This window comes from Ascidia mentula, chromosome 5 (genome assembly GCF_947561715.1).
Source record: "Ascidia mentula chromosome 5, kaAscMent1.1, whole genome shotgun sequence".
NCBI lineage: Eukaryota > Metazoa > Chordata > Ascidiacea > Phlebobranchia > Ascidiidae > Ascidia > Ascidia mentula.
This window is the reverse complement of record NC_138570.1, coordinates 19,451,426-19,470,525: the sequence shown is the minus strand read 5'-3', so window position 1 is coordinate 19,470,525 and position 19,100 is coordinate 19,451,426. Positions and strand designations below refer to the sequence as shown.

At 39.7% G+C, this 19,100-nt stretch overlaps 2 protein-coding genes across 2 annotated transcripts; one reads left to right on the top strand and one right to left on the bottom strand.

Moving 5' to 3' along the window:
* Nucleotides 1–354: 354 nt before the first annotated feature.
* LOC145903147 (uncharacterized) lies at nt 355–4,477 on the bottom strand. Its single transcript, XM_082991221.1, has 6 exons — nt 4,388–4,477; nt 4,152–4,321; nt 3,135–3,994; nt 2,890–3,024; nt 2,508–2,552; nt 355–1,510 (listed from the first exon to the last, which is right to left on the bottom strand). The coding sequence occupies exons 1-6, from the start codon at nt 4,403–4,405 to the stop codon at nt 756–758; spliced, it is 1,983 nt and encodes a 660-aa protein (XP_082847347.1). The 5' UTR covers nt 4,406–4,477; the 3' UTR covers nt 355–755.
* An 8,897-nt stretch (nt 4,478–13,374) lies between these two features.
* Nucleotides 13,375–18,564, top strand: LOC145903146 (unconventional myosin-X-like). Its single transcript, XM_082991220.1, has 13 exons — nt 13,375–13,434; nt 13,727–13,837; nt 14,102–14,221; nt 14,492–14,718; nt 15,205–15,418; nt 15,674–15,810; nt 15,988–16,042; nt 16,089–16,127; nt 16,596–16,708; nt 16,849–16,993; nt 17,453–17,623; nt 17,828–18,003; nt 18,417–18,564. Exons 1-13 carry the CDS (start codon nt 13,375–13,377, stop codon nt 18,562–18,564), a joined length of 1,716 nt encoding a protein of 571 aa, XP_082847346.1.
* Nucleotides 18,565–19,100: the final 536 nt, after the last annotated feature.

Genomic DNA, 19,100 nt, shown 5'->3' with positions numbered 1-19,100 from the left:
TACTTTGGGCAAAAATAAACCAATGAATGAATGAATGAAACCTTACCAGCACAACAGCCGAATGTAACTTTAACAAACTAAAGGCAATTCAAATCGCCACCGATCTAGATCAATTGTGTTTGCGAGTCCGTCAATATATGGTATTTTCGTAATCTACTCATGCTTTATTTAAATTCTCTGACTGACTTTTTTCCTACATTTAACGGTCATTTTGTGAAATCAAAGTCGCGCAAGGTTGTTTTGAAACTTAACGTTTCGCAAGTGTGCAAAGTTAAGAAGCAACTGCTACAGAATATGGTTTGCCGATCAACATTGAACAAAAATATCAAAAACAAATCATTTTATTTGGCGCCAATGACTACAACATAAATGAACTATGTACAAAAATTCAAAATAGCATGGAAACTGATAAAGTCACAAGGTTATGGAGTCTGGGGTCATGTTAAGGTCACACTCCTCACGGAAAATCGCACTCTGCTGTAGAATGGCATACTCAGTCGCGCTGGTAGGTGATGGGTTGCGAAGACAACATAGGATGACACGCGGTTACTGGACAGTGCTAGAAACATCTACGTCCGTTTACAAATATTGCATTGGTTGAATGTTAGTTGCAGAAAATCCAAAAAATGTTCTTTCACATTTTCAATAATAAATCATAACTACAAGCGAAATAAATGTTCATTATGACGTCACAGGGTCAGTTGAAGACATTATTTCGTAGGATATTAAACATTCGTTTGTTTCAATATCGCAAGTCACTGTTTGGCCAACTTTGCTTCGTTTATTTTCAGATTGTTTTCACTGTTTTTAATCACTTTCACCCTTTCCTCTTCAGTGTTGAAATCTTCGGCCATTCGGTAAGCTTGGATTGCTTCCCGGTAGTATTTGATTGCGTCACGAATTCGTGAAGTATTCTCGCAAACAACACCAAGGTTGTTGAGGAGATGTCCGTATATTTCGTACTTTACTGAATCTGCTCCAAACTTTCTCCTCATCAGTTCCAACCCTTCATTGATGGTTTCTTCCTCCAATTGCAAGGAGTCGATTAAACCAAGACTCACTTCGACGGCTTGAATACATCCGGCCACACACACAGTGCGTAGTTTGTCATCAACGTTTGCTAAGTTCTCTATTTGTTGGCGAATATCTTTGATCAAAGGAATGACGTAATCACCGACAATGAGCGTACTTGTGACGTCACTTTCCATCATTGCTTCGTTTGTGTCTCTTAATCCATAAGCACATTCCTTTAAACCTTTAGCTGCAAGTTCGGGGTTGGGATTCTTGGCATGGAAATCTGTTGATATTTGGAAGAACAACAAAGCTTTAAGAAATTTCTTCTCAGTTCTGTTTTTCTTTGCGAATGCCCGCAAATCTGCAGGCGTGGTTTTAATTCGAGCTTCAATCAACCGAGAGAGTTGCTGCTTCGTAAAGTTTGCTTCAATATATTTTCCATCCTTCAGCTGCTTGCAATACTTTTCCACCAGTTGAGTTTTGTCGTTGGTTTCACCTAAACAAACAATAACTTTTATTAATTGTGCAGTGATTGGTTTTGGAATCTATCTAAAAGTAATGTTTCGGTATGGCAATATATTGTATGACGTAATCACATATAAAATTATATGCTTGCTTGTGCACTGCTTTTATAAGAGACTGACTGTTAAACAACTTTATTCGCACGAGCTTTCGCGAGATTGATCTCGCTCCATCAGGTGCAGCAAATAACGTGTCAAATAACATATATAATCTTACTGTTGCTGCGAGGCATATTGTAGTTTAATAATCTCTTTTCGGTGAATAAAGTTATGTTTTTTATTGTGCCAGAAGAACAGATTATTAGATTAAAATTAACACATATTCGACTGTCAACAAATCCTAATATTCACGCGTTGCTTTGAAACAAATACGTTTGGGGAAACAATGCATGTTCTCGCATGCCAAGACACGAGGTGAAATCGAATCGAGTTTGCATTAGTGTTCACCCGTTTACAGGCTGCTGAAAAGTCCATTGTTGTATAACAATGACCATTATTGACATTTCCTTACAACAGGTCACACTGATCCCAGTCCCCATTTTACTGTAAGTTTGCATTAAGCAAAGTTTTTCTTGCCATCACTAAAAGCAGTTAAAGATAATTTGCTGCCATAATTTTGCGGAAGAAATTGACCGTGGTTTAATCTGGTTAGTTGTGTTTGACCTGGCTGAGCTAAAGGTTGCACACCCCTGGTTTGGTGGGTAGAACAGTGCAGCGGTGTGCGAAGGGTCGTGAGTTCAAACCTCGCTTACCTATTTTCAATTTACTTAGGCTTTGTCGGAATAAAATGTTTTGGATATTTCCCTGATGTGATGCCAGTGAACCTTTCAAACAAAGAGTATCTGGGTTCATGTTTAAAGTGTGCTCGCTTTTTGTGAGATTGCAGACAAAAAATGTTTTGTTTTGCGACAATTTTATGACAGAGGGAAATGCTGGGAAATATTTTAATAATAATGAAACTGAACCACTCACCTTGCTGTTGAAACACTTGCTCCAGTGTGAGATGTGTAACGTCACCTGTAAAAAAGTAACAATTAACTAATCGCATGAGGGCGCATTTGAGACAGAAAGTTTTTTTCCCAAAGCACTGGTTATTGCAAGATTGCTTGAGACGGATATACAATTGACAAACCAAAATACCCAAATTACAATCTGGTCTTAAGCTATTTTGTTGCACACTATGTCAATATAAGTTGTAAATATACATTGGTATCTAAATTGTCGTGACTGCAATGTCCGTCGAAATGAACAGTTGAATTAATTGTATGATGTAATAAAGATTACTTGTAGCCAGAGCCAAGGTTGCTCTTGCAGACTCAACAAGAAGATAAGTGAATTTCTACAAAGCGTGTACCTTGTTGTCTTGGCAACGAAGTTACATGCTGTTGAGGGGATGACATTTGTACTTCAGATACATCGTGTTGTGATTGACCTTGTTGGTTGTCACGTGATGTGCTGGGAAGGTCCTTGCTTCTTTCAGGTTTTCCGGCTAATACAAACATACAAAATCAACATTACCCAAAAGGACTCAAGCAAATGTAGTGCATTGCTTGCAACAAAAATCAACAACCAAATACATGTTTCAAAAATCATTTTTACCTTCAGACGAATAAAACTTTCCAGTGAGCGTAGAAAACTGGTGAAGCGGAACGAGTTGACCCTGATTGGGTGAGATAGGGTCGTTTAAATCCATTTGCCGCACAGAATCTGTCACGTGTTGCAAGATATCAGCTGGGTTTTGCTTGTCTAACAAGCGTTGATATCGGTCGCGAACTTCTCTCATAGGAGGTCTCTTCTTCGGATCCTGATCCCAACATCGTTTCATTTCTTCATCCATCGTTGTGAGGATTTCCCTGTCACCGTCACTCAAGCTTGCTTTCAACTCCTCAATCTCATCACAGTCGGGTCTCTCTCCGTTGATGATTGCAACCCGAAGTTCGTTTGCATCCAATGGTGGGTAGGGAGAATCACGGAAGATGAACATGTGGGTCATCACTCCAGTACTATAAACATCGTGTTCTTTCTTTGGCTTCATAGTCATTTTCTTGAGTTTTTCTGGTGCCGTATATTCTGCAGTAAATTGGATTTTTCCACCTTCTACTGGAGCCCGAATGGTGGTCGAACCAGTTACGGCGGCCAAACGAGCGCTACCAAAGTCGGCAACCTTTGCATGGAGATCGTGGGTTACAAGAATATTTTCGGGTTTCAGGTCATCGTGAACCAGAGGTTTCTCTGGAAACTCGTGGAAGAAAACGACTGCATCCATGGTTTCTTTGAGCATCCGAAGACGTAGTGGAATTTGGATGTCGAGGTTGTGATCTAGGAGTAGTTGTCGTAGATTTCCGCCAGCACAATATTCTGTGACCAAATCCATGCTACAGGACAGCATTGTCCAACCATATGTTCTGACCACGTTTTCACATTGGGCGGTTTGAAGTTTCCCAAGTTCGTTCAGGATGCTGGAATCAATAGATGGTACATTGCATGAAGACTTGTAAGGAACTTGTAAAAACTTTGTACATTCATTTGCATCAAATTCTTTCAAATGGCAATTAATAGGGTTAATTTTTTATACTTGTACTTTACATGACTACTTACAAACACTTATTCACTTACGTGTTCTTAATAAGTCGCATGTCTCTTGCTCCACCTTGTACAGTCAGAATTTTCACAGCAACTTTGTTGAGTGACTTGTGTTCACCCAAGAAAACCATTCCAAAACTTCCACCACCGACAACAGCTGACCTCGGGTCGCACATAATCTCACCAGCATCAATCTCACGTATCTATATCAAAATCAGCATTCTATTATGTCTCGAAATATTTCATTTAAATGCAGAATTAAATCTTACTTTGCTCGGAGTTGACATTTTTGGTAACTTTTTCTCGATGGCAAATATTGTCAACAAAACCAAATCGTAACTACGTTGCGATGGTTCGAGTTCCCGTTTCCAGCAACGTCTTCTGTTGCCGTTGTTGTGTTTTACGTAACCGGATAGTCACATGAGTAGAGGTGTTAGTTGTGACCGAACAATAGCGTAACTTGTGTTGTGGAATTACCTGTTTGGAAACTGTTTGGAACAAAACAACTTTAATCAAGTTTTTTTGAATGTTTCCTTGTTTGAAAATTATTTTATGGAGTGTTCAGCAATTGGAACATTTTTCGTAACAAAACCGAAATACAAATATTAAATATGTTGCTGTATCTGGTTGATTTGTTAAAGTTAAAAATGCCTACATGTGTATAAAAGCCATTATAATCAATCTCACCGATTATTATGGTTTTTTTGCAATCACATGATTTAGTTGAAATCCGGGGCGATATCTATCGGATACCAAACAGTTGTTTGGTCATAGTTGGTTCTGCGTGGTTCGTCTCTGTTCATTGGTATCCAGTTATGTAAGTTTACACTACGCCCATAGAACGCTTGGTAGCCTAATCACACGCCCTATTGTTACGTAGGCTTCCGAGCCAATGGGAGTTTTTTACTTGATACCCGGAGACTGCGATGGCATGAAATTGCCTCCGATAAAACCCAAGTTATGGAAAAAGAGTTGGACCTTTTCCAAAGCCTAACTGGTCTTTCTTGAAACTCCACACCCACAAATACAGCGGATGTGTTAATGATCAAGAACAATGTGTGTATTTACCTGCTGTATACAACAACTTGCTGTAACTGCTGCACCTCCCGCGATACGTATTTGCACCTATTCATTTTCATGCCTTTAAATATTGTTCGGTTCACGTTTGAATTGTGGTGTTAAACGCTGACGAAATCTTGCTGTATGGCAGACGAAACGTCGGAGACACAATCTACGTTTATTTATTCCAGAATAGCAATCCTGTTTAAATCTTTAATCTTGTCTTGTGGTTTGTTGCCTGTCGTAAGCGATGTACGTTGTGTTACAAGATACATGAGTGAACGGATAATGTTCAGGCTATCTGACGCGTTTTCAGGATTTTAAGACAATGCACGTGAATGTAATTATTTAATCGGAAAATAAAATTTGAAGTTCCCTTGCACTGTCGCCAACGAAGGCAGTTGTGTTGCTGATTTACATTCATTCAGATCGAAATGGTTGTCAACAATACAATGAGGGGGCACGCTGACAAACAATTGCAATCAGCATTCCATATGAAGGTAGTATTCACACATTTATTCATACGATGGAAGACATATTCCACAAATCACGTGATTGTAGTATGCAAGCGCGCAATCACTGATGTGCAGAATGTACCGAAGCGTAACCTCAACACAAAAAATACATACAGACTGGTGTAAGTGAGTTTTCTTAACTTCACCCGAATTTTTGCGAACACTAAACAATATCAGTTTTGAAACTCTCGATCTTTTTAGCTTCATTGTGTTTTCTGTTATATCTCACGCGAAGTACATTGGGAGCAGTGGAATCTGATTCTTCAGTGAAAATCGGATTCTTCTGATTGTTTAGTGCCGATGAAAGAGGCACAGTTGTACAGTCTGTGAGTATTTTTCGTCTGAAAACCACATTTAAATGATTTTGAACATGATGCAAATCTCTCCAAACAGTAGCTTTTGTTGTCAGTTCCGAAATACTTGATCTTGTGATTTTAAACAATGGAGGTTTTCATTAAAAAACGATTTAAATTTTGAAAGCAAAGACGCCGCCGGTGCCCCTCTGCAGCCAGCTGGGAAACTAAAGTTGGTTTATTCAGTGTAAGGTTACAAGTCTTTTGTTCGCTTCAACTCGCATACACGAAACCAGACACGACAAATGTGGTGACCTCCATACCTGAAGTTTCCAATGTTTTGTTGTAAGCCGACTTACTTCGACATTTTCTGAATGTTTACGAAAGACGTTTGTTCGGTGCACGAGACGGGAAAATAACAGATCTAAATCTTTCAAGATTATTGTTTTTATCTTCTATAGTAACTAAATTACTGAAAAGATTGAAGTTGATTTCCTTTGATTTTTGCCCTGAATGTAAATAAGCAAAGTAAACACACTTGACGACGCAGGGCTGGCGGGACCTAAACTGAATATTAACTACTTGCCTGGATATTAGCTTTGCTTTGGTGCATGGAAAAAATGTGAGGGGTACACAACATCCATTACGTATCAAAATAATAATATCCCAACATTTTACTACTGTTTGCTAATTACATATAGCAAATAAGAGAAAATTATCAATATATCAAAAATGGTTGGCTGCCCAGGCAATGCAGCCTGACTGAATCAGCCACTTGCCATTGCATGAAAAATCCCTGGACAGTCGTTATTCGAAATTCGACATATCGTTTAAACTTTAAACAAACAAACGCAACCAACGCTATTTTATTCATTCACAATCATGTGGTCCGTAGCGACCAATCAAAGCCCTCGACTACAGTTTTCTTATTGTCTCGATCAGTTGCGGGAATGGTCGTTGGTGTAAGGTTGCAATTCCCACCTTAGTTCAAACCCTTTATCGAAATCCTGCCACGTCAAAGGTGACGACTTCTTTGACTGAGGTCACCCATGTTTGTTGGTGGAAACCCTGTTTCAAATATTCAACCTGTGTTTGCGTGACGAGCAATGTGGAGATTGTTGTTGGTTGCGCATTCTTCACAGACATTCCATGAATAGATTTGAAATTATAAATGCTATAATATTGACCTTTATTTGATTTGAATTTGGCAATCAGCCACATGAAATTTTAACAGGTTAAAACCGAAACTTGCTATGGGTTGTTGCGATCGCTAGTTGATTAAATTCGAAAATTCGATCAACCAAGGTCTGGCGTTCGACCGATGTTGTCAATCCCCCACCACGCTTGACTCATTCTAAGAACGCATTTATTTCTGGTCAGTGGGAGACACCTGACGGCGTTTCTGAGTGTTTCGTTTCCCCTCAACGTGACGAGCTGTGGTCAAATGTTTGGAGTAAATATAATGCACTGTCATACGAGTGAGAACTCTTCACAATACGATAGCTGTGGACTTATTGTTTAAACCGGTGGAAAATGTTAGCGGGTATTTGATTTGTGGTAATTGACAATATTAATACGTACAGACTTCGCATCCCAGGCATTACAGGGGAAATCCTTCCATTCATGCGATTGCATGAAACATTGCTGCGTTAACAATAAAATCTATGATTTCTAGTGTCGGAGCTTGATTTTCATATTTTTCACCCAGAACAACCAGAGAAATATTGCGACATCGTGTTTGTGTGCAATAAAAACCTCCAAAATCACTAAGCGGAAAAACTCCAAAATGCGACTTTCCGTTAGAAGGCAGTACAGAGTTAACTAAAAGATAAGGAATCGGAAAAACGTGTTAAATATAGAAAAGTGCTTTATTATTTGGGCAAGATTTGCTACAAAGCATTTGGGACAAATTTGTATACAGTTAACCATCAGCGGACGACTGTTTGTTTACGATGTTTGTTATTCTCTTCGACTTACTATTAATAGCTTTTGTTTACCAAATTTTCTCTTAAGTCTCCTTATTACGTACCCCGTCCTTATTGTCCATGCTGGAGCTTCCCACATTTGGTCACATCGATATTTCTTACGTAAGGTTCAGAAAAAATTATCACAGTGGCAGATGTGCCATACAGGTTGGTAACAATATGATTGACTTAACATGTTAAATTGCTTCTGGCAATTATTTTTCCGATGTAGGATAAAGATATTCGAATACCTGCAACCAATATTCGGACAAAACCGGTCCGAATCCGAATACTGAATGACGTGAAAAAACATGTTTGTTGGAAATATTATTCCTTCTGAACGAAAATAGTTATCAAGGCATTGTATAGAGGTATGTTAAAAAGCAAGCAACACATCTTACATCAACGAAATGTTTGTTTCGTGCACGACGTGCTTCGGCAATGCTACACACGTCCTAAAGTATCAAAATCCTTGGTCTTTAATCAAATCTACCAACCAACAATATGCTCTTAGTGTGTAACAACCTTTATGCATAAACAAACTAAATATTAGAGTTATAATATTGCAAAGTCTTCGTGAAAACTAATGTTGAGTAGTCACGCATGAAACGGGGAAATCCCGTTTCGCCCGTTCGTAACACTGGGTTTTATGGAAGTGTACGCACAGCGGTACCACGTGGTCACTTTCCAGCATTACAAACGCGCCATTAAAGTAACTCGCCAACGAACAGTGACGTTTCCACTGCAGTCAGTACAGTTTAGCTGTTTAGTAATTATAAGGGGAAACAAAGTTTGCCCCCTGTTGCATTTCATACCGATGTTGACGTTTGCACGCTTCAATGGTTTTTCGGGTGGTTTCCCTCATATTTGATAAAACTGATTTCTGGTCAAAACGTTTCTCGCCACGTAGATCCCCCCCTCTTCGAACACATCCTTTCATCCCATGCTAGTTATCCGATCCCATGGGGGCCTGACTCGATAGACTTGTGGTTTCATCGGTGCCCATGCCATGTTATTCCGCATATTTATTGTTCACACACGTTCAAGTCGTTTTTGTTCAAAACAAAATTGAGTTATATTTGGACGTTGGCACCAACCGCGCATGAATCGTATTCCACAACTAATCGTCATTCTTTAAATCAGCTCGTATATTGATAGTTAGTAAAACAACAAAGGATTTTAATTTGTGGACGAAGCGAATTGAGGCCGAAACGTTAAAATTTAACAAATATTTTTTGGCAACGAAGAGTTTCGTCAGATTTTAATTCTTTCAGGGGTCGAGTCTTTTTAACACGTTCCGGAAGAGAGGGATGAAGAAGGTGAAGGAGGAAGGTGAGAGCGGTGAGATGAAGAGGACTCTCTTCCTGGAGGAACTGCAGGATGTCAAATCAAACGTCCTGGATAGATGGAGGAGATTTAGAGGAATGCCGCAAGAAGACGCCGTGGTCAGTATCACAATAATCTCACTAAACAATAAGACTGGAGTTTTGTGTTATTGGATGTCGGGACATCTCTGCCCGTGGTTGATATTTATTGGCATTGTATTTGGCTGCTTGATGTTTAAATATTATTCGCATAATTTTATGTTCAGCATATTTCGCGTTCTCTTCATTCCGTCTAATTCATTTTATCTCAACAATTTGTTTCAGGCTGAATATGTTAACCTTGCACGTCGGTGGCCCGGATACGGATCCTACTTGTTTAAAGTTGAGAATCACGACGCGCAGTTCGGTCAAACCCTTCTCACTCTGGCGATATCGGCGCAGGGAGCAACTGTGTTCAAACGAGGTCACTCACAGTCCCTGGATCATTTCTCATATGAAAAGTAAGTTTGATCGAACACAATGGTTCGTTTTCAACGCGGGAAGACATGAAACTTGTTGGAGTTATTGGCTCTCAACGTTTCTGCTTATCGGTCTTATGAATATAATGCAGTTTATTTTACGAAACATAAACTTACCATAACCATAGTAGTGGGGTAACGTGGAGTCCATATTTTCCTGCAGTTTATTTGGCGTCAGAAAACAAAATTGTTGGTGAACTACGGCCCAAATGTTTGATTCGGTCAAATGCCCACTTACAAAAAAAGTTTTCAAATAGGGTTTCGGGTTTGCTGCGGCCGGTTTCGAATTCGGCTCTGACGTTTGAAAAGTCTCAGAACCACTGTTCCAAACAATTAAGCAAGATTTTGCAGCTACATTCCTTGAGTTGAACATGTTATTGTGTCTTCCTCTCAGGATCCAGTCTTTCGGAGCGGGATCTGCGAATGTTTTCAGACTTCAGACCGAGTCAAGAGGGGACATTTCCTTCACCGCAGAACAAGTTAACGAGATTGTGAAACTCATGCGAGCTTACGTCACCGCCCTCTACCGCCGAAAGCATTAAAAGTTGACACCGAGCAATTTTATTGCGTTCAGATTTTAACGAAACTTTAGTATTTGTCGTTCTAGCCACAAACTTGAATGTTAAGATCAGGGGTTTTCCACAGGGTTACCATATGAACCACAGCGATCTATATCAATGGCTTCCACATTACCACACAATATTACCTTCGCCGATGCATGTTTTTGTGACATTACTCAGCAAAAACTTTCGTCGGTTAGGAGGATTCACAGAGTTAACCACGGTGTCGTTGTACCCGAACGAGCTCGCGAGATGTTCCAAGTCTTTCACGTCCCAATAAGGTTTATTTACAGGATCATGTATCTTATAGTTTTGTCAGTCCCACTCATGGCTGTTCAACTTTTGTAATTTCAATATTATTTCACAATTTTTCGCCGCAATTATGAACCACACCCAAAATATGTGTTTCCGCTTAACTTTAACATCTAAATAACGTCATCAATACGACGACGTCACCACGTAACATGAAATATTCCAACCGCTTTCGTACCTATTTTTGTCAACCCTTTTGTCCTCAAACTGCCTATCTTTTAACATTGTTATCTGTCTAATATTATTTACTGTACATTTGCATCAATTTATTGCATGTTCGGTTTGGTTGTTTTATAAACACAGTTCCTTGTATGTCTGCGGCAAGCCAGTTGAGGCCTGTGATGTCACAATTGCTTATTGTTACGTTCCAATTACTGCTATTGTTTCACTGTCGCTCGGTTTTGAATAAGAAACAAACCCTGAATTGGGATCGAAAAGAAATTCATATTTTGAGATCTTGTCGGAAAATTCTGGTTTTAAACATGGCCTGAAACTGACGTCATGACCCTTGGTGTTTGGTGACTGGAAATTCTATTTATCGAGTAATTTCGGGTTCAGGAATCAATTCTACAAAACTTCACTCTCTCCATGCCATTTACATTCTGCCATGGAATGCAACCGGCAGACGCATCAGACGCGTCTGTGTCCTCCACAAACTGCTGTCTTACGTTTGTTTATTACACAAGAGTGTATAAGGTCTAACCTTGGGAGGTGACAAGAAAATGATTTGTAAAGGAAAGCCAAAGCTAGTATGCTACTCATGCCGAAGCAAACGTTTCAAACACCACTGTGTTCATCATCAGTGCCAAGTAAGAATGAGTTGCAGCAAGGTGTGCGCAGAGGTAGGCAGGTAACTGAACAGACAAAAACAACAACACAAATAAAACACGTGACAGACGCCACTCGAACGCCCACGGCCGTGACGTCATCATTTGGGTTTCAATGAGGACCTGGGTGTTGACAAGAAACCTTGTTACACAATTTACCCTCACATTAAACCTTTCCCATTAGTCGGTGAAATGGCGCCGCGATATCCGCGCATTTCTGCAAATATTTGCGGTGAATTGGCGTGAATGCATTTTTGGGGTTTATCAGAGAAAGCCAAACTGAACTGAATCAAATTTACTGACATCCTCGTATCAGAAATCAACTGTCAAATCTGATGGATCAATGTTTATATTTACATGGATTATCAACATAAAGCATGGAAACGGTTGCATGCGATATTACAACAACGACATGATATACAAGGAATGATAAAACGGAATATGTTGTCAATATCTAATTGACACGTTGACATAATTCTATGGAAGAAGTGGGATCCGAAACGCACAAAATGTAATAATAAGTAGTGTCGACGTCATAATTGCAATTATTACGTTGTGTTTTTCTGGCATCAACCGTTTTTTCAATAACGTCGGATAATTATCACGCTGTAAACCAAGTTTTACTCATTTACGGCGAACGTGCTATTCGTTCGTTGACACTTCCAAATGAGTCACGTGGTAATCCGAACTCAAATAACCCGGTATGCATTTTCTATATAGGCCACATGTCTTTTGCGTAAAAAAGATACGAAGGGACAGAGGACAAAGGACATATAGGACAGAGACTTTTTGTACGCGTGGTTTGTAACGTGTTATTGTTAATCCTCGTGCGCTTGTTTATTATGTATTAAACTGATCGATTGACTTTGGGTTTGATAGCAGCCTTTTTATCAGGAGTCAGGTATACGTCAGTGTTATTATTTGGGTAGACGTTTTAAGTAACGCCCTACAAATACCATGATAATAACAAACATGCAGAAAGGTGAAGTTCGCTTTTAACACAAAAATTGTAAGGATTTGTGAAATAAATTCGGTTTGGTATAATTGCTTTTACGATTTCAAGCCTTTATCAAAACTGGTGAAAGTATTTACAATGTCAGTCAATAATTGTAATCAACACAACGTTGCCATGGTAACTAACGACGCAATGTTAATTTTCGTCACTTTAAACCTCCCCAACAATTATTCGCATTTCACTTTCATCTTAGAACTCATTATTCCGCTCCATGATCTCTTCCAATATAACCAACTCATATTCTTCTCACTAGTAGAAGTACAACTCATAGTGTTGAAGTGAGTAGAAGTTCTCGACCACAGACTATTGAGTTGGGCTTGTGAACAATCACGATGCCACCAAGCTCCACCACGAGTCACAGCACAATTACCTCCTGACCTGCAATTATAATTAAGTCGGTTGTCAACAACTCTGTGTTACAACTTATTTAAACTCAGTTAAAACTTGTGTTTAACTAAAACTTTAACGCAACCCCATGTTTCAGAGTAATTGATTTTTACAATTGTTGATTTAGGGTGGGCGGTTAACTTTGTCAACGAAAATCAACTATTTGAGGAAATGCATTTCATCTTTATTAAAACAACTCGATTTACTTCGTTAGTAAAACAGAAATATAATCAGACACGTTGTATCATTATTACTCACTCATCATGGTCTCTGCTGCGTGTTGAAAATCTCATCCCGTTTAGACTGTAGGATCCAGCCATGGAATCTCCTATGTTCCCCGAATATCCGGATATAGTAATTGTGTAAGAACTTCCTTCATCGCCAATGCTGAAAGTACTGAAAACAACAAGGAAAGCACACCCTCCGACTCAGCACGGAGGTAGAGGAGGACGCGAACATCTGGAGCAGTGAGATCCAGGTTATGATAAATGGACAACCTCTGATTATCACCAAAACAAAGATCCTAATGGACAAGATCAAGGTACAGAAGTGCAGAATTGAAACTGAGCTTATTGCTTGGAGTAATCTGCTTTCAGGGCAACTGCTTCGATCTAATATGTCGGTAATGTGTCTGGTGATTATCTTGCCACTTAGGTAGGCAAGCGAAAACCTCATTGCTTTGAAATTACCTGCTTAAAAAACACATCAGGAAATATTATTACAATGTTGTTAACAAAACGACTCTGCCCAAAGCTTTCATTCTTTCACTTATATTTAGCATGTTGCCCATGGTGTATGAAAATATGACTAAAAATTTGTGTATGTTGCAACAGCGTTCCGATGACAATGAAAAGGAGATCGACTTATTCTACAAAAGGAACCCAATCTTCAGGCAATCAAGCGAACCTTTAAGATCCCCTTTGCTATCCCTTCCATACGAACAGGTGAACCAGCAACTATTACAACTATCCGTCCCAGAATCCAATGCTAACGCAAACTTAATAGTGCTGCAAGTATCTATGTGGTTGTCATAAAACCACGATGACGTCAACATCATCTTACCCGAACTATATGTGACGTAACATTGCTCACATTGTTGTGTTGCTAACGAACCAAGTTGATTATTCCAAAAAAAATATAAAAGTATTGGTTTCGCTACTTAGAAAAAAAAGGCATAGAAATCATAATCAACCGTTGTTTGCTCACAGGTGCCCTCTCGTGACGACCACTACACGTTGAGGGACGAGGCTGTGAGGATTTTTAACGTCCTCCTTCAAATGGAAGAACGGACTTTTCAGAACATTGAGGAGGAAGCGAAATCACTCCAGGTAAAAAAAATAAAAAAATTGTTTTCAAATTTTGCTGTTTGATATTTCTCGAATTCCCGCCTGTAATTGAGTTTCCTCCCCTATATATTTGCACATGTTATGACGTTTGTCAGGTAATTGTGGATCTTCCTTTGCAATGAGTGAGGAATGATGTTCACATATCACAATTTATATCAAAGTTTTGCTTGACGTCAATCAGCATTCAAAACAGACAATCAAAAAGCATTGCGACACCGTCCAGCCAACAAACCATCTATCTGTTCGTTCCAGGCGATCATGAGAGTGTGCCACGGCTCCAAGCTATTCCAGGACGAGCTTTATCTCCAATTAATCAAACAAACCGCCATCTACACCCTCCAACTCACCACAGACGACCAAATATGTGACCAGCTTCATGTGACGTCATGTCCGCATTACTGGCATCTCATAGCTTGTATGTGTTGCGCGTACCACCCATCACGTCCTGTGCTGTCTTACCTGAAGCTGCATCTAAAGAGGTATGACGTCACCAAAGTGTGTAAATAAATTAGTTATCCAATGTAGAGTTCGCGGAACCCTTAACATAAAAGGTTTACTATATTTGGGGGTTCTTGGTTAAGTTAAACAATCGTTTTAGGTTTCGCAGACGAAAATTTTGTGAATTTCTGATCTGAGCGCTAATTCTAAAACATCTCTAACCCCACTTTTGTTGATAAACCAGAATTTATTGCTTGCCTCAATGCTTTGTATTCCCAGTAAATTTGAAACAAAATGCTCGTTTAATGAGAGATAAGCCAAGAAATGTCTTAAACCTTCACGTCCACCGACGATTTTGCCGGGCCAAACTGGTGGGGCGTGCGCCACTGAGAAGCACTTGCTACTAAGCAGTAGTTTTGCATTACAGCGGGTCGGGTTATCTTACCTCGCGCTGTTGACTGCACACAAATGTGCCATAAGATACCTGGGAATCTTTTCACCGTTTGTTTATTAACATCCGTTATCAGGGTACAAGAGCGATTTCCTGGCACTCTTGGTGGAGCTTATGCTGAGTTCGGTGAAAATGCGCTGAGTCAGCAGACGTCACGTCGACGTGAGATGGTTCCTTCCATTGCTGAGATTTGTGCTGTGCTGGAGATGAGGGACCTGGTCACTGTGATTAACTGCTATGGTGGCGCAACATGCGAAATCTACATCAACTCTTTCACCACTGCTGGAAAGGCAAGTAGAGCATTGCTGCAAATTGTAATGTCGAACACTCGGAAGTATTTCATGTATAATTTTGAATTGTATTTTCTTCTGATGAACTGGTTTTGTTGGTTGGTGGCAAACATGCTTCTTTTTCAATATTTGTTATTAAATTATGTTCTGCATTTTTATGTGTTCAGAAGCGTTTCGTTGTTTTAGTTACGAAATGTTTTTACTTTAAATTAGAGGAGTCACTTTAGACAGTTTACGTCCAACTTTGGTGTTCAGGTTGTCCAGAAACTCCAGCATGGAATGAACGTGGAAAGGAATAAGAACACGTTCGCATTATTCGAACACAAGGGCGATGTTGACAGAGCGATTGAACCAAACACTTTCCTCGCTGATATCGTTGCAAAGTTCGAACAGTAAGTTGCCGTTCGAACTTTTTTACTTGATTTGAGAAGTCTAGTTACAAATTCGTTGCAAGCAATTGGTCACACAGCTCAAAGAAGAAAATAAAAATATTATCGTACAAAAGTAGATTTTCGCAACATGAACTTTAACCCTTTCTCATGTAACGCGAAACATTCGAATTTAAACAGAACAAACTCGGAATCACAAACGAATCCGGACAGTGGCGGTAAGGATTCGGAATGGGTATTCTACTTCAAACTTTACTGTGTGTTCGATCCGATTGATGCAGGGGGAAGACTCAATCGAATATCACTTCGTTTACGAAGACGTGAGTCGGGAGTTTCTCTGTTTCCATTCAGTGATTTTAGTTTTTTTGATTGAAAACTTGCCTCGGTTGATTCTGTCGTCATGGTAACCTGGCATCCAACGCGGATTTCACGAAGCCCTAGAATTCCTTACATGAGCTACTGGACACCTTAAATCGTCTGGGTTCCTTCTCAACTCAAATAACTTTGGCGAAAAAATTTCGGGAAACACTGACCTTGAGTTTGTGTATAAGCTGCAGACAGATGCCCACTATTTCGACCTAAAAGGTCTCATCAGTGCAGCTGGTGTGACTATAAGACGAACTTTGCAGACCAAACGGCTGACCTTGAGTGTTTGACTTAAAATAAATATTTACTCATTTTTGTATTTTGTATTTTCTGAAGGCAGGAGTTTCCAATGCAGGAAATAACTTTCATAAAACCTCTAGCTTTCTTAAAAACATTAACTCAGAACTTCCCTAATGTCGCAGGTCCACGAACAAGTGATACAAGGACTTTACCCTCTATCTGATGACGTATTGAAAGATATCGCAGCTTTAAGGTTGCAATTCGCTGAAGGAAATTACCATCAAATCAATATTGAGTAAGTTTATTTAAGTGGAGCCGAAACTTTATCTTCATTGCTTCGTTCCGTTTAACCAACAAAAAGCATAAAAATATAAAAATGCCAATGGATTTTCAAGACTTCTTTTGCGAATATAAAACATGGATTTCATTTTCCAGTGCTGACATTGGCAAATATTATCCAATCAACAAGTTGATGGCCGCTTACGAGATCACAAACGAAAACGAAGACTTCTACTTCAAACGAACCGATTCTTTCTCGAATGAATTAAATGCAAACTCAATGCCAGCCAAGAAACGTTCTGTGAGTAAAGGTTCTTATTCGGTCTCAATTTGATTTTTTCGGTAATTAAAGACGTTTTCATAAATTATGTAAAATTCCAAACTCGCCACGTAGATCTCCCCCCTTCGAACACATCCTTTCATCCCATGCTAGTTATCCGTTCCCATGGGGGCCTGACTCGACAAACTTGTGGTTTCATCGGTGCCCATGCCATTTTATTCCGCATATTTATTGTTCACACGCGTTCAAGTCGTTTTTGCTCAAAACAAAATTGAGTTATATTTGGACGTTGGCACCAACCGCGCATGGATCGTATTCCACAACTAATCGTCATTCTTTAAATCAGCTCGTATATTGATAGTTAGTAAAATAATAAAGGATTTTAATTTGTGGACGAAGCTAATTGAGGCCGAAACGTTAAAATTTAACAAATCGTTTTATTGCCAACGAAGAGTTTCGTCAGATTTTTAAATCTTTCAGGGGTCGAGTCTTTTTAACACGTTCCGGAAGAGAGGGATGAAGAAGGTGAAGGAGGAAGGTGAGAGCGGTGAGATGAAGAGGACTCTCTTCCTGGAGGAACTGCAGGATGTCAAATCAAACGTCCTGGATAGATGGAGGAGATTGAGAGGAATGCCGCAAGAAGACGCCGTGGTCAGTATCACAATAATCTCACTAAACAATAAGACTGGAGTTTTGTGTTATTGGATGTCGGGACATCTCTGCCCGTGGTTGATATTTATTGGCATTGTATTTGGCTGCTTGATGTTTAAATATTATTCGCATAATTTTATGTTCAGCATATTTCGCGTTCTCTTCATTCCGTCTAATTCATTTTATCTCAACAATTTGTTTCAGGCTGAATATGTTAACCTTGCACGTCGGTGGCCCGGATACAGATCCTACTTGTTTAAAGTTGAAAATCACGACGCGCAGTTCGGTCAAACCCTTCTCACTCTGGCGATATCGGCGCAGGGAGCAACTGTGTTCAAACGAGGTCACTCACAGTCCCTGGATCATTTCTCATATGAAAAGTAAGTTTGATCGAACACAATGGTTCGTTTTCAACGCGGGAAGACATGAAACTTGTTGGAGTTATTGGCTCTCAACGTTTCTGCTTATCGGTCTTATGAATATAATGCAGTTTATTTTACGAAACATAAACTTACCATAACCATAGCAGTGGGGTAACGTGGAGTCCATATTTCCCTGCAGTTTATTTGGCGTCAGAAAACAAAATTGTTGGTGAACTACGGCCCAAATGTTTGATTCGGTCAAATGCCCACTTACAAAAAAAAGTTTTCAAATAGGGTTTCGGGTTTGCTGCGGCCGGTTTCGAATTCGGCTCTGACGTTTGAAAAGTCTCAGAACCACTGTTCCAAACAATTAAACAAGATTTTGCAGCTACATTCCTTGAGTTGAACATGTTATTGTGTCTTCCTCTCAGGATCCAGTCTTTCGGAGCGGGATCTGCGAATGTTTTCAGACTTCAGACCGAGTCAAGAGGGGACATTTCCTTCACCGCAGAACAAGTTAACGAGATTGTGAAACTCATGCGAGCTTACGTCACCGCCCTCTTCCGCCGAAAGCATTAAAAGTTGACACCGAGCAATTTTATTGCGTTCAGATTTTAACGAAACTTCAGTATTTGTCGTTCTAGCCACAAACTTGAATGTTAAGATCAGGGGTTTTCCACAGGGTCACCATACGGACCACAGCGATATATCTCAATGGCTTCCACATTACCACACAATATTACCTTCGCCGATGCATGTTTTTGTGACATTACTAAGCAAAAACTTTCGTCGGTTGGGAGGATTCACAGAGTTAACCATGGTGTCGTTGTACCCGAACGAGCTCGCGAGATGTTCAAGGTCTTTTACGTCCCAATAAGGTTTATTTACAGGATCATGTATCTTATAGTTTCGGCATATACGCTTACACCCACTCTCAATACTCCGCTCCAGTGTTTAAACCTTGCAGTGACGATTTTCATTTGTTTTGCCACTTTCACATGTTTTTTTCGCTAGACATATTCTTTCTTGTCCTGAAGCACTTGGTGGGTCTTTCTGTCTATTTTGTTTTCGGGAAACCAAATTCCATAACCATAGAAATCACAACCAGCTATAAA

Coding starts and splice junctions, on each gene's coding strand:
- LOC145903147 (XM_082991221.1), bottom strand. Junction 3,995..4,151: donor ATGCGACTTATTAAGAACAC/GTAAGTGAATAA, acceptor TATTGATTCCAG/CATCCTGAACGAACTTGGGA. Junction 2,553..2,889: donor TTCGTTGCCAAGACAACAAG/GTACACGCTTTG, acceptor ACTTTTTTACAG/GTGACGTTACACATCTCACA.
- LOC145903146 (XM_082991220.1), top strand. CDS start 13,375: ATGATAAATGGACAACCTCTGATTATCACCAAAACAAAGATCCTAATG. Junction 16,043..16,088: donor GCGGTAAGGATTCGGAATGG/GTATTCTACTTC, acceptor CGATTGATGCAG/GGGGAAGACTCAATCGAATA. Junction 18,004..18,416: donor GATCATTTCTCATATGAAAA/GTAAGTTTGATC, acceptor TCTTCCTCTCAG/GATCCAGTCTTTCGGAGCGG.